This window comes from Suricata suricatta, chromosome 15 (assembly GCF_006229205.1).
Source record: "Suricata suricatta isolate VVHF042 chromosome 15, meerkat_22Aug2017_6uvM2_HiC, whole genome shotgun sequence".
In the NCBI taxonomy this organism is placed as follows: Eukaryota; Metazoa; Chordata; class Mammalia; order Carnivora; family Herpestidae; genus Suricata; species Suricata suricatta.
In genome coordinates this window covers 51,008,218-51,023,877 of record NC_043714.1, presented here as the reverse complement: position 1 = coordinate 51,023,877, position 15,660 = coordinate 51,008,218, and the positions used below count along the sequence as shown (strand labels likewise).

The 15,660-nt window shown below is 46.6% G+C and overlaps 1 protein-coding gene across 4 annotated transcripts in view; it reads left to right on the top strand.

Moving 5' to 3' along the window:
- SYBU (syntabulin) overlaps nucleotides 1-15,332 on the top strand; it is a 107,697-nt gene extending 92,365 nt beyond the window's left edge. For all 4 annotated transcript variants that reach the window (XM_029923681.1, XM_029923682.1, XM_029923680.1 and 1 more), the window contains 4 exons: nucleotides 3,369-3,471; nucleotides 10,081-10,284; nucleotides 11,853-12,002; nucleotides 13,495-15,332. In XM_029923681.1, coding sequence (XP_029779541.1) covers nucleotides 3,369-3,471; nucleotides 10,081-10,284; nucleotides 11,853-12,002; nucleotides 13,495-14,599 — 1,562 coding nt within the window. In that variant the 3' untranslated portion in view covers nucleotides 14,600-15,332. The remainder of the gene's footprint in view (nucleotides 1-3,368; nucleotides 3,472-10,080; nucleotides 10,285-11,852; nucleotides 12,003-13,494) is intronic.
- The last annotated feature ends 328 nt before the right edge of the window (nucleotides 15,333-15,660 follow it).

Sequence of the window (15,660 nt, the reverse complement as noted above, 5' to 3'; positions counted from 1 at the left end):
TAGTGTGTTTTAAAGATAGTCACATATTAAAAGAAAAGCAATTAGGTTAATGTATTTACTAGGAATACTGAATAGTTATATACTGAAAGGTTAACTATAGTTATTTTTTTGGTGCTGGAATAATAGACTACATTTTGTCCTATGGATCATTGTTATTTTCTACAAAGGAAACGTGCAATTAAAATTGTCCTTTTATTTTTTTTATGTTTTTTTAAATTTATTTTTGAGAGAGAGAGACAGAATCCGAGCAGGGAGAGTCAGAGAGAGAGTGAGACACAGAATCCGAAGGAGACTCCAGGCTCTGAGCTAGCTGTCAGCACAGAGCCCGATGCGGGGCTCGAACCCATGAACCACGAGATTATGACCTGAGCCGAAGCCGGATGCTTAACCGACTGAGCTACCAGGCACCCCAAAAATTGTCCTTTTAAAGAAGAGCAATAGGCTAACACTTATTGAGATCTTACCATATACATACACACACACACACACGCATATATAGGTATGTATGTATGTATGTGTGGGTGTGTGTTTGTATGTATACACACATTCATTGCTTACAGTAACCCTTAAGAGGCAGAGGCCATGATTACCATCTCCGTTTAACAGACTTAGAGACTGAAGCACAGAGAGGTGAAGTAATTTGCCTAAAGTAACCTGTAGAGATGGTATTTGACCCTGGGCTGTCTGACTCAGGGCCTGTGTTTTTAGGTTAGGTACTCTCTTTGTATGATTTTTAATAATACAGAGGAGCATTGAACTGCAGCGCCCAAAGCAATAACCTAGTTGCATACAAGTTTAAAGGAAATGAACAGAATGCCTCTCCTTCCTTATGTCTTTGTTGGCAGCTAGTAGAAAAATGGGGGGGGGGGCGGTTCAGGACTCCAGTCTTCCTCTTATTTGTCTTGCTTCGTAAATGTATATCAGATGATGTCATAAAATTGACCTTTCTGTGTATCCCTTCAAAAGAGTGCATTGACTTTATGTTGCATTAACCAAACTGGAAATGTATTTTTAAAAATAGCAAACTGAAATGGTGTAAGTAGCATAGACATTTTTCTAGATCATATTACTCAGTCTGAATGCAGCCGCTGGGTACTCCGAATGAGTCTTCCAACTTCTTCCAGAGTGCAGAAGGTACGTTAGAGAAGTATATGAAAAAAGTGACTTTGGGCCTTGCCCATCCCTAAGAGTCAATATATTGAGTTCCAATAGCAATAAAGTGTAGAACAGAGTTGTCCCTTCAGTTCAGAGTACATAATTACCAAAGAGCAAAGGCATCCGGAGGAAACAGTGGATATTCAGCAGATGTCTGTTTTTGTTCTAGAATTTCTCTTATTATTCAGGCAGTTAAATTATAATTGGTTTGTGTGTTTTTTAAGAAATGAAAATTGGGGTGTTTCAGAGTCATAATCTTATGATAGAAAATAATATCTCAGACCTGGTGGCTGGAACCACAGGATCTGTTTTTGAAAATTGTCTGCCTTTATTGGTTAATAACCGACCTGATAATTGACTAGCAGATAAGGCTGGTTGATTAAGGCCATCAGGGCTAGCATATTGCTGGATAGCACTACCAGTCATGAATCCTTGAGATTATAAAATACTCGTTTAGCCAGTGCATTACTCAGAGGCAACTAATTACATTTGGGGAACTCATTACAACGTTAGACAAAGTCTCTGAAATCCAGAAGGAATAGCCAGTCTCAGTCCTGATAAATTGTCACCCTAGTTCTCCCAGAATTCTGCTGGGAACTGGGATTCACTGCTGTCACCTGTGCAAAGAGGCCCTTCTTGGTCTCTTTCTCAGAAGAGGCTGAACTTCATGAGAGGTCCTGGAAGCCAGGAAAGGGATTTTTCTCTCTTTTCTCTCTCTGTCTTGCCATTGCCTGGAAAAACTAACACAACTCCTCAGTGAGAGGGATTGTTCACCAGTGGACCAGTCTGGCTGTGTCTTGTACCAGTGGGTCATTTTGTCAGTTAGGGAGGTGATAGTATATAGTTTACCCAGGAATCTCCCTGGCCCTCCTCCTTCCTACTGCCTTCCTGAGGATAAAGCCTGGTATGGAGAAGTGGCAGGGGCACTTGGTCCTGGCCAGGATTTGTCCCCCACAAGCCTTGGACAAATCAGCTTTGACTTCTTCAGTAGTAGTGAGATAAATGTCTGCTTTGTAGAGTTGTCAAGATTAACAGACACAAAAAATAGAAAACATCTCCTGTAGGGCCTTGTGTTATTATTGTGATGATAATTGTTGTTAGAATCTCAAAGGATTTAGATGATTCATATTTTCCTCAACTCAGAAATGTGAGTTGGCTCTGGGTTCTAGACCAGAGAGTCACCAAATGACTGTGTTGTAGGAGTTGAGAGATAAGATCAAATAAAGTTGTATCCCTAGATTTATTTTCCAAAAGCAGATGGAACATTATCTTTTTTTTTTAATCCTCTCTTTCTTCTTCCCACTTCTTCTCTTTTGCATCTTTCACTCTCTTTCACTTCCCCAGGCAATCCATGGAATATTTCCATTATTACTATTCCAGAACTATGTATTTTTTGTTAGAAATGACTTTGTATTGATTATTCTGCCACACAGTATGTTTCTAGTTACGTACTGAACTGCAGTCTGTACTCAAAACGGAATGTATGATGTAAACTAATGAACAATCCCCCTACCGGCCCCCCCTCCCACAAGTAAAACTTCACCTATCAGTCTAATCCAGTTTCCATCACTGTCACCGTGAACTTTCTTCATTCTGTTTGGAAATGTTCCATTTCTGCTTTTTGTTAGAAAAGCTCTTAATAGAAAAACAGCAGCTGGAGTCAGAGAGTCGCGAAGCAGATAGTACCCGTTCAAGCAGTTATCTGGGCCCAGGCTTTCTTCCCAACGGCTTCTAAACCGGCTGACTCTCCCCAGACCCTAAAGTGCCAGATTCAAGTATGGCTAGCCGACCGCAAAAGCCCAAAGATAAACTCTCCTGAAAAAAACTCCTCTGGGACTGACAAGTCTGCTTTTCACTCTGCCTAAAGTTTGGGCTTGTGGATGTCGTCGAGGACTGCCCCCCACACAGGAAGGGATGTGCGTCTCTGCCCAACCTTGGGTCACTGTTGACAGTCAGCTGAGTGGCGGCTGGTAGGAAGACACTGGCTTCCCCGTGCTTCTAAGCTGTGTTTGTGAAATGATGTCGATGTACTTGCACCACCTTCTCTTGTTTGCCTTGGGGACAAGGCTGGGAGCCTAGAAGCTCTGGAATCCTGCCACTGGCTGAGCTCGAGCGTGCAGGAGCCGGAGCCGGCCGCGAGGCAGGACGCTGGCCAGCGCGTTCTCAGGTTTCCTTTCCTTCGTGCTCCTGTCTCACTCCCTGTTGTTTTGCAGGTAGCGAAGCTGACTTTAGCTCCTCCAGCAGCACGGGCAGCATTTCCGCTCCTGAGGTCCATATGTCTGCCGCGGGAAGCAAGCGGTCCTCCTTTTCACGCAAGTAGGCACCGTCTCCTGCTCTGTAATTACTAAGCTGCTCTACACAGGTGACTCACCTGTACTCTGTGTTTCTATGGAGCCACCTGGATTACTGTCCGTTCATGATTTTGTCATTATTCAGTGAGTAGGTTTTGTTTTTTATAACGGGTTGAAATTGGAACTTGCCCCTCTCTTACCAACTGTGGTCACAGGGCTTGGCCAGCCTGTGTCTGCCCGGTGGCTGTCTGTCCTCTGGCCCTTGGCTGTGTGTCCACTCCTCCTTCTCTCCCTTCCCTTTCCCTCGCTCACCTGTGTCCTTGGCTGGCATCCACCTCCTACCTGCCCTCTCTGTCATGACTCTGTTGTCTCTCGGCCGTGAAGCCTCTGACTTCATGCTTTCTTTCCCCTAGCTGAGTCTGTCTTTTTTTATCTTTTGAGAGAAACATAGTGGCCCCTGACTACTCCCAACATTGGTTATGGGTGGCTACCACCATAAGAGGCATTAGAGCAGAATAGCTAATTGTGTGGGCTCTGGAGCCAGGCTGCCTGAGTTCAGATGCCAGCTCCACAATCTGTATGCTCTGTGGCCCTGAGCAAGTTGCTTAACTTCTCTGTGCCTCAGTTTTCTCATCTGTAAAAGAGGCCTATAGTCATACCCACGTCATAGGGTTTATTAGGATTAAATTAGTCAATACACGGATAGTGTGGGGTCAGTGCTTAGAACATACCAAGAATCAACAGATGTTCGCCATGGATGTTATTTGGATTGGGGGAAGAAAGGAACTGTGGGAAATCAAGACAGTTGGTGGGAAAGGTCATAAGCCCCGGGACTGTCTCCTTCTGTCAGTGACTTTATTCATTCCACAAGTATTTATTGAGCATCTACTATGAGACAGGTTCTGGAGATACGGCGGTAAACAAAACGCCATGGAAATGATATTCATTCTAGTAAGAGGAACAAAAGACAATAAACATATAAATAATAGAATTATTTTTAGAACCACAGAGAGAAATGATATTGTGAGTAATGGGAGACGTGGTACTTTTAAATAGGCCGGCTCCAGGACCGCTCTGAGAAGGTGAGCCCCGAGCTAGGGGCCCGAGCAATTCAGTGGCGTGAGCAGCAACACGCTTGGAGATGATTTGTCTCTAGACTCTGGGCAAGCCACTGGGTGTCCTGGGCCACAATGTCCAAGTTTGTAAAAAGAGCATTGGATCACATTATTTTCAAGATCTCTTTGTGGAGAAAAAGTGGCTAATTTCTAGAAACTTGCATTCCCAGGATTCAGCAAGCAAATATTTTCCGTTCCTCTTGGGTGAGCAGAACGCTTAGCCGATGTTTATAAAGGGACCCGAGACCCTCTCTGGTGCAGTTTTAATGTTAAAAACAAAGCTGCAGCCAGACAGACAAACAGAAGAGGGACGTCCACAGTGAAAAAGCACAATTGTTCCAACCCCAAACACCATCTATTTTGGAAATAAAGTGCCTCTGGGATTATAGAACATGAATATAAACATTCTCAGTATTAAATCAGACGTGGCGCGCTCTGAGAACAACCCACTTGTCTAAGCTATTCAAGAAAATTAGCACATAGCATGGTACAAGAGTATCAAAGAGCAGAGAGCAAAAGAAAAAAGAAGCGGCCTGTGGAAGAGGCCAATTTTATGAAGCATTTCAAAAGAGTTTGTGTTTGTGGTTTATGTCAGGGTAATGTCAACAATACTGAGTGACTTAGGGAAAATTGTCTAGTCTGGAATCCATAGTTTCTCCAAGGGACTAAAAATTGACATGTTAGACATAAAATAGCTAAATAGAATTATGTGCAAATCAGATACAGGTATCATTGATGGAAAATTGGAATCGACAATGTTCTATTATCTTCACTTGTTTTTTTTCTATTTATCTGACCCAGGCCCTGAGCACAGTCTGTAGATTTCTGTGAGGGGACACGCGGGGCATCCCACATAGTACCTGTGTTCCTCCGTAGGGCCTTGGGGTGAGAGCAGCCCCCCTAGATGGGCCGAGTGTACATGCCAGACTTTACCAGAGCTTACGATCCTTCTTAAATGGCTTGCTCCTCCTGTAATAAATGAATTTTCTCCTTGGAGAATTAGCTCCTGGGAGGAAGGAAGCAGGAACATTTGGGGAAGGGGTGGGATAAATAAACAAGTGGAGTTGGTGAGAATATTTTTGACAGGGGATTTTAAAAACAAAACTTAAAAAATTTAAAAACAAAACTTAAAAGATTTACAAATGATCTCTTCTTACTGAAGGTCAACTCAGCAGACATTTCTGAAGAATTCTCTGTCTTAAACTGAAATCCTAATCTGATCAGGGGCACCTGGGTGGCTCAGTCAATTGAGTGTCTGAATTCGGCTCAGGTCTTAATCTCATGGCTTGTGGGTTCAGGCCCCCCGTCGGGCTCTGTGATGACAGCTAGCTCAGAGCCTGGAGCCTGTCTTCAGAATCTGTGTCTCCCTCTCTGACCCTCCCCTGCTCACGCTATGTCTGTCTCTCAAAAAAAAAGTAAAAAAAAACCATAAAAAATAAAATCCTAATCTGATCAGAGGCAGATAGAAATGAGAAGGAAAAAAAAGTTTGGAATTTGCAGAGAGAGAAACGTGGCTTTACAAAATTTAGCCTCCATTATTACTTAGCTAAGTGAGCCAGGGCCCCTGAAACTTTTTTTTTTTAATGTTTTATTTATTTTTGATACAGAGAGAGACAGAGCATGAGAGGGGGAGGGGCAGAGAGAGAAGGAGACACAGAACTGGAAGCAGGCTCCAGGCTCTGAGCTAGCTGTCAGCACAGAGCCTGATGGGGGGCTCAAACCCACGAACATGAGATCTGACCTGAGCCGAAGCTGGAGGCTTAACAGACTGAGCCACCCAGGAGCCCTGGAAACTTACTGTTCTGGAAAATGGGTTAATAGTGACATCTACCTCACTGAGTTAAATGAGGTATAATATATGAGTGCTTACCATGGTGCCCAGAATTTAGTGAAAGGGTCACAAATGGATTTTAGTTAGTTAGTTAGTGGTAAAAATACTAGTGGACATCATGATGAGGATGATGATGGTGGTGATACTGATCATATTAGTTCGCTCAGGCTGCCGGCACACAGTATCACAGACTGGGGAGCTCACACAAGAGGAATTTACCTTCTCATAATTCTGGAGGCCAGAGGTCCAAGATCAAGGTGTCAGCAAAATTGGCTTCTCCCGAAACCTCTCTCCTTGGCTTTTAAAAGGCCATCTTGTCTCTCTTTCTTCAACATAACCTTTCTCTGTGCCTGTGTCCAAGTTTTCTCTTCTTATAAGGACACTAGTCAAACTGCATTAGGATTTAATTGAATTTAATTACCTTTCTCTAAAGTCCTATTTCCAAAAACAGCCACATTCTTAGATACTGGGGAGTAGGACTTCAACATTATGAATTTAGGGGGTGGACACCATCCAGCCCAAAACAGTGATCATGGTGATGATGATGATGATGTGATCCTGAAGTAAAGGACAATGTCGTGTGGGGGACAGATTAAAATTCACCTGGGTCCCTTGTGAGTTTCCCTTCTCCCTTTCTCCCCTTCCTTCACTTTCCATTTACTGTATTCAGGTATGCAGGAAGTGGGCAGGGTCAGCAGAATTCTGTCTCCTCTTTGTAGAGGGCATTTTTCTTGTCTGCCACTCCAAGGGATTTAGGGGGGGCTGAGGAAGGGATCATCCACTTTGCCTGCTTAAGGCCAAGACACATGGAACTCCAGCCTCTCCTTTGAAAATGTTTTGCAATGACTTTGTACCCATATGTGTTAGTGAACTGAACTAAATGTAAGGAGCAAGACTGATTTTTTTTAAAGGAGCGCTTCCATTTTTTTAATGTTTATTTAATTTTGAGAGAGAGAGAGCATGCGCACAAGCGAGGCAGGAACAGAAAGAGAGGGAGGGAGACCAAAGATGTGAGAGCACAGAGCCCGATAGGAACATGAACTCAAGAACGGTGAGATCATGACCTGAACGGAAGTCAGATGTTTAACCAACTAGTGACCTAGGCACCCCCAAGACTGATATTTTTAAGCATGTAGTTTCTTTTTTATATAAAGTTAGCTCTTATTGTCTAATATCTCATTTCCTGAAATATATTTGAGGATCTTATACTGTAGTAATGTTTAATACTTGAAGAGGTTTTGCTTTATTCAGCATCCCAGATGAGTCCTTAAAAATTCCCATCTAACTTAATTTGTGTCTTAGTGACTGTAATCAAAGGTCAATGGTGAATTCTTTAGGCAATAACCACATACATAGTCAGTACCCAATATACCTGTTTACAAGCTCCGAACAGTATATTCTGTTTGTATAAAGTAGGAAGGAGACATTTTGTAGCATTCAAAAATCTGTATTTAAATCCTACTTTGGCTGTGTGTTCTTAGACCAGATTTTTCCCTGAATTTCAGTCACTTCACATAACTGAATACTTCACGTACTTCATGGAATGTAAATGAGAGGTAATAATTATACCAGCTTTATGGCGTGATGCTCAAAATCAATGTAAAACTGTGCTCATAAAGCATCTGGAACAGGGCTAGGGCACAGAAGGTCATGGGTGAAGGTCGACTCAGAAGAGAATTCCCCAGGTCAAAATTAGGGCTAGCTCCTTACTGTCCCTCCTGACTCGCAGTGGGGAATTCTGCATATTTCTCATGGCCACACTGAGAAACAGGCCGGTTGGCGTAGACTCGGAAGTGAAGTGTGGAGAAGCAGACACAAGCCAGAGCCCATCCGTGTTCTTTCTGCTGCTCAGCCCAGCACCGCTGGGCTGCTGAGTCAGCTTGTCACAAAGCCTTCGGCCCATCTGTTCCATATAAAGTGTCTCCCTTCTCACGAGAAGGAGGCAGAGTCCATTTGGATGATTTCGAAAGGAAAGAACTTTTTAACTTTAGAATTTGGTGATGTTTCATTTATGTGTGATTTACTGGGTTGACAGCTAGTTGAAATTATATTTGATTTTGAGTAAGTGTGGTTTTGGGGCCAAGTATACCCACACGCACACTCCCTTTTACACACGTTTCTCATTGGGAGGCATCGGTTACATACAGCTGTAAATCGGAATTGCAACGAGGGCATGTCAAAAAGCAGTACTTCTGGATGAAACGTATCTTGTTCTCTTTCGTTTGCTTGTAAGGTCCTCAAGAAATATTTCTGACACAGAACTATTATCCTATTTAAGTAATTTCAGCATTCTCAAGATGCTTCCTTATATAGTGGGTGTCAGATCTCTGGAATGAGATTAATAGAGAAGTCCAAACAAGTTTTTCCTGTAATAATATCCTCTAGCTGAATTGCCCTTAACATCTTATGAAATGCACTCACATGTCTTCTTTGATTTGATATTCACATAGACTCTGTGAAGAAGGCAAAAGTTACTATAGATCCCCATGTATTAAGTAGCTTACCTGCCCAAGTTCCTAAAAGTGGCATTGCTAAGGCTCAAACCCAAATTACTCTAGCTGTCATTAGGGAGCATCGAGCGTGTGCCATGAAGCCTGGGGATATAAAAGAACAGACTGCGCTCCTGCCCTCAAAAGGCCCTAGTCTAGTGGGCAGGACAAACGAGTGGGGAGTTGTCAAGCTCATGTGATAAACCCCAGGATGGAAGTTTGCACAGAGTACTAGGGAGCCTCGAGGCTAGGGAGGGAAGAATCCAGAGAAGGCTGCTTCAAGTGCATTCCCATCAGTCTCGAAGTTGTAAGTATCCCAAGGCTTAGGGTAGGGAGCGGGAGAGCATTGTAGGCAGAGAAAATTATAATTTGCGAAACATAAAGATGGTGGAAAGCATGGATCGTCAGGAAACTGTAAGTTGTTTGGTATTCTGGAATACGGAGGGAGGAGGGAAGAGGGGGTTGGTCGGATGGGGAAGTAGGGTTGGTCCTCGTGAGGCACCAGGAGCCACTGAGTGGCTTCGAGGGCAGGGATATCCAATTCTGTTTTAGAAAGGCCCCTCCAGCTAGGGGCAGCCCCCTTGCTGAGGGAGCAAGATAACAGGCCCGGCGACAAAGAGAGAGCCGTTAAAACATTTCAGCGGTTAAATGATAAGGTTGTGTGAAGTCATTGGAGATGGAAAGAAAATAAGTGGTTAAAACCGTAGGCTTCATACACCTACATGAGCTCTTTATCTGTCCTGCTTTGCGGGGAAGCCCCGTTTTCCCTGAGACCAAACGACCCACCCTCATTTCCTTCCGCTGGCGTGAACAAAACCCAAACATTTTTAAGCTGAAACAGGTGTACTGGAGCGAAAACCACATCTTCAGAACAGCCTCTAAAGTGAACCTAAACCAAATCAGTATTTTACATGGTTTGTGTTCTTAACAAGCCTTGGGAATTGATTCAAAACAAGCTTCATGGTCAGAAACTATTTGAAAGAACAGCAGAGGGTGAGGTTGCCTGTGCTAGTGGCGGAAGGGAAGAGAATGTCAGGCAGGTGGGAACAAGGCTGCCCCTCAGGACAGGAATTATATTGCCCCTCTCAACTCTAAAGCTTGGATTTCCTTGTGGTAACTGGCTCTTAGCAGGAGTAAAGCGTTAGCATCGGAGCACAGGAGACCCACGCTTCTTAACATTTTTCTGCTTTTTCTCCCAGCCGAGGTCCCCACGGACGGAGTAATGGAGGCTCGTCGTACAAGTCTGGCAACAGCCCACCCTCCCCGCGGGAGAAGGACTTCCTGTCCATGCTGTGCAGGAATCAGCTGAGTCCCGTTAACCTCCATCCCAGCTACGCGCCGTCTTCGCCAAGTAGTAGCAACTCCGGCTCCTACAAAGGAAGTGACTGCAGCCCGGTCATGAGGTGAGTGCTGTTCATCTCCCAGTTCACGGGGCTTAGTTTGTCCTATTTGGTAAGTTTCCTTTAAAAACTTAAAAAAAGGAAGGGTTATCTGGGTGACTCAGTTAAGCACCCAGCTCTTGGTCTAGGCTCAAGTCATGATCTCACAGGTTCCTGAGTTCAAGTCCCACATCGGGCTACACACAGTCAGTACAGAGCCTGCTTGGGATTCTCTCTCTCTCTCTCTCTCTCTCTTTCTCTCTCTCTCTCTGTCCCTCCCCTCCTCAGGCTCTCACTCTCTCAGAATAAAACAACTTAAAAAAAATTTAAACACTTAAAAAATGTTATGGGACTCTTGAGCTCCTGCCTTATTCTGTAGAAAGTCACTTCTCTTTCCTGCCCACACTCAGCTGATCCTTCACGGGCAGCTGCGGGAAGAGCACAAGCCCTGAGTTCTGGAAGGCTCGGCAGCCCAGGGAGGGGCCGGATAGGGAGGGAGAAGGGCACCGTGGCGGTGGGAGGATCCCCAGGAGAGAATCATTTGCGTGATCATTCAGGTATCAGGTGTGTGTTGAGTGCCATGTTGTGCCAGGGACCGTGTCAAGCACCGGGAATGGGACAGTGGACACTATGCCAACTGCCCAGATGATACCAAAGACATTGATCACCTAGTGACAATGACAGGCTAAGGCTTTTCTGCCTGTTGGTGCATGTGTTTGTAAGGGGTCAGGAGGGGGTCTAACTCAGTGGAGAGATCAGAGGAAATGACATTCAAATGAAATCTGAAAGTCAAGCAAGGAATTAATTAGTCCCTGGGGGGCCTGAGGTGGCAGGAGAAAGGGCCCGCACAACCGAAGGGGCCACACAGGGGGACGGGAGGGTTGGCGGTGGACACAGGCCATCTGGATGGAGTGCAGGTTCAGCGGGAGCAGGGCGAGGCTTGCGGCCGGGACCGGCTCCAGCACTGGGGAGGAAGCTGCTGGCCCTCCTCCCGCGGCCTTCGTCCCCCTGGATGGCCGTGCTCCTTACTGAGCTGTCTTCCAGCAGCGATGCCCAGTGCCCGACCAGGCCTGAGAGGGGCCGACATTCCAGCTCAGGAAGGTTTCTTCAACACCGGGCATCCCTCTTACAAAACACACACTCCGGTGACGGTGGAGTGGCCTTTTCCCTTTGGAATAAGGAAACTTTCCACCAAATCAGCACACTCCTGCCAGGGATTGATTTCGGAGCCATCTGAATTCAGCTGGTAACAATTGGACTGTTTAGGCAGGGACGCATTGTGTGGAAAGTCAGGCCGTCTCGCTGGCCGCTGACAGTGCGTTACTCCGAACGGCAGTCAGGCACAATCGGGCAGTATTTTGTGTGAGGTCATTCTTAAGCCGCAGAAAGTCTTCCCTCTCCACTGTGTCCACGCTCTCCACAAACAGCCTCCTCCTACTCTCCCGAGGAGCAGTCCTGACCCGCAGGGGCGTTACAACCCCCTTCCTAAGTGAACCGTGCATCACGGAGGTGTTCGACCCCAGCACCCAGCTGCCGTGCCTCCACTTTCCTTTTTATAGAAAAAGTGACATTTCATTGCTTGCGTGTTTCAGGCGGTCTGGAAGGTACATGTCCTGCGGCGAAAACCATGGCGTCAAACCCCCAAACCCAGAGCAGTATTTGACTCCCCTGCAGCAAAAAGAGGTCACGGTGAGACACCTGAAGACCAAGCTGAAGGAATCGGAGCGCCGGCTTCATGACAGGTGAATCTGCCTGCCTTGCACGCTGAACTGAGGATGGTTTCTTTTTCCATAAAATGAAATACAAACCCACACTAGAGAGAAACGGGAAAGAAGAAAATTTTTTCTCATTTTTGTCACATTCCCGCAATCAGTCTTTCAAGAGCCATTTCCTGTTCCTCCATGATGTGGCTGTTTCAGGAGCGCAGGAGACCCCCTCAGGTTGGAGGGGACCCTGTGCTGCTTCTGGGTGTGTGCAGCTCGGACATGCAGAGCTGGGTGTGTGCGTGGCTATTTTTAAATGGCAGGAACAATCCCATGCTTGCAGCAACAAGGGTCACACACGGGCCCCAGTTGAGTCCTGTTTATCTCTCCGGGAGCGTGGCCGGCCGTGTGCATTGTGACTCCTGCAAGCTATTTCTGTGCTGAAGGAAGAGGTTCGTTAGTCTTGGCTAAGTGTGAAGGTAAAAAACAAAAACCAAAAAAACAGCCCATGCTTAAGAGATCTTATCGCAGAGAGAAAAGACCTTTGACATCTGGGGGCTAGCCAGACATTCTGCTTCACGATTTTCCCCCGGAACCTCTTGGGATAGAGGAATGGAGCTCTGACGCGGGTGGCCGAGGGCCCAGGGCCAGGGTGGCACGGGTCGGACCTTACTTTCTGGAAGTCTTTGTGTGTGATTTGAGGAATCTCTGGGAGGGTATGAGAGGTCATGGCAGGGAAGCATGGGAAGGCAACAAGACTCAGGGCTCAACTTAGAGAAGCAAAATTAACAACATCTCTTCATGAAAATAGGATCCTGAGTGCCTGGTTTTCATATCCACTGAGAACACGAGGACTTGTATTTACAGTGACTAAGAAGAAATTATCAGGAAGAATCGTCAACAAAGATCTTGAAATCAGGGTCCTGTGAAGGATCTAAAAAAATGGGATTGATTTTCTTCAGTGTAGGATGGGTCCACTAGCATTTTCCCCTGAGAACAGAGGGAATAATTGACTTTCCACCAAATCCTTGCAACATGCAGCATTTTATAATAAAAAACATTTTTTTTCAAATTATTATTGGAATGTGATCAGAACAATTCTGCAAGCCTAAAACCTACCAGTTTCCCTGTCTTTGGTAATTATAAGTGAAATGAACTTTCCTTCCACAAAGTGTAGATACACGAAGACGGTGGTCCATGGACATAAAAGCAGGCTGAGAATCTCTAATGTGTTCTTTGAACAAAATTTCAAATATTAAGTGCCAAACAGAGGCTAATGCTTTCCCCTCCCCCACTGCCTGACAGATAGCAAGCGCTCAGAAAGAAACCAGACAATAGTCACATTTTTTATTCTGATTCTAGTTATCATTTTTGCTATTTTTGCAATTAAGGGGGGGTGGGCAGTTCCTGGCTAATACCTGTGAAAGGAAAAAAAAAATCAAAACTGATTGAACCTCCGTGTTTCACGGGGCTTCCGTGCGTCGGAGTCGCTGGGCTTGGGCTGGAAGTTGACCCTGTCTTCTCCCCGCAGGGAAGGCGAGATTGTGGAGCTGAAGTCCCAGCTGGCCCGCATGAGGGAAGACTGGATCGAGGAGGAGTGCCACCGCGTGGAGGCCCAGCTGGCCCTGAAGGAAGCCCGGAAGGAGATCAAGCAGCTCAAACAGGTCATCGAAACCATGAGGAGCAGCTTGGCTGATAAAGACAAAGGCATTCAGAAATATTTTGTGGACATCAACATTCAAAACAAGAAGTTGGAGTCCCTGCTGCAGAGCATGGAGATGGCGCACAGCGGCTCGCTGCGGGACGAACTGTGCCTGGACTTCCCGTGCGACTCCCCGGACAACAGCTTCCCCCTCGGCACCCCTTTTGGCAAGACGGCAGACGGGCTGTCCCCGGAGGAGCGGGGCGCGGAGGAGGGGGCCGACGGCGAGCCGCCGGCGGCAGACGGTCTGGCCGACGGCGCAGATTGGTTGGATGGGATGGTGGCCGCCGCCCCCGCGGAGGCGGGCGCCCCGGAGCCCCTTCTCCCCGCCCCCGCGGCCGAGGCCCGGGACGGGCTCCCCCTGGCGGCGGGCCCGGAGGCGGGCAGGGCGCTGGTGGAGCGAGCCGTGCAGACCGACGTGGTGCCCTACAGCCCCGCGGTCTCGGAGCTCATTCAGCACGTGCTCCAGCTCCGGGACCCCTGGCCCTCGAGCTCGGCGTCGCCCGACGGCTCCGGGGCTGACTCGACCGAAAGCTTCCCCGACTCCGTCTCTGCGTTCATGGTGGACTTAACGCCGAGGAACCCCAACTCGGCCATCCTTTTGTCTCCCGTGGAGACCCCCCCCGCCGCGCTGGACCCGGGGGCCCCCGCAGCCCGCCCCATGGGAGAGCTGGATTTCGCAGGCCCCGCGGAGGAGAGGCCGGACGGCGTCGGCCCGCTGGCTCTCGCGGGCATCGGGACGCAGTACTGGAGCCGCAGTTTCCTGGTGGATCTCCTGGCCGTGGCCGCCCCGGTGGTCCCCACGGTTCTGTGGGCCTTCAGTACTCAGAGAGGGGGCACGGATCCCGTCTACAACATCGGAGCCTTGCTCCGGGGCTGCTGCGTGGTCGCCCTGCACTCGCTCCGCCGCACCGCCTTCCACGTCCAGACCTAAGCGCAAGTCGTCCTTGCCGCGTGCCAACCTGTCCCGTGTGGCGTCGTGCCAGGTGGGGACCCCGCAGGTCGACCTGTGGCGGTCTCTAGTCTGTCGTTTTTGCTCCTCGGTATTTGATTTGCACTATATTTAGTTGAAGCCTGTTCACTGTTGAAAACTGGAGGTATCTTCAAAGGCATGGAGACCTGGTTCAAGTGAATGTCCCACCAGTGGTAGAGAAAGCATGCTCGTGACCCTGCCGTGTCGTCCGAGGTACCCGTTCTTATCCTAGTGGTTCAGGAAGAGAAAATGCAGAGTTTGCACTTTTCAAGACAGCTTCTGTAAGGCTGGCATGTTAGCTCCTCGCTTTGCTTTGTGCCGTTTCAAAATGTGTAATTGTTGCCGCATTCCAATGGTCTTGTGCACAGCAGGGGACTGTAACCAAAAATAAAAGTGTACTTGTGTAATTGGTTTGAAGAAGTCTTGAATAGCTCCTTAGTGTCTTACTTGGGGTTGATAAGGTTTGAGTGTTTGCAGTTTTTTACTAAATGTAGCTCCAAAGTCGTAAAATGGCTTGTTTGTTCCTAAACCTATTAATTGATGAGACTGTATGTAAGTTTACAGTGTATTAACTTATTTTTTGCTTATTATATAGTGTTTTATTGGAAATTGTTTGTAACCACACACTTGGGCATGATGAAGATAAAGATTAGTGTTTCCATTTAAATAAATGTTTTATCCTCCTGTAAAACAATTATCTGTGTGGTTTTCCGTCTGTATATGGTAAGAAAGACTAAATGGAGAGATCTTTTCTTCTTTATCAATAGGGGTCTATTAAAAATGTACTTGAGAAATGAGGAAGAAGGAAAATAACTATTAAAGGAAGGTGAGGATTTCCTACTTTGTCTTTTAAAAAGCACGGTTTCTGAATGTAGCTTTGATTGCTCTGAAATTACTGATACATTTTTTTGTTCATATATTTATTCACTAAGACGTGTTGAATATTTTCAAAAGACTTGGGTTGATCTTTTTAAAGCACGTTAGGGATACAGAGAGGGAGAACATGCTAGCACCACACGCTT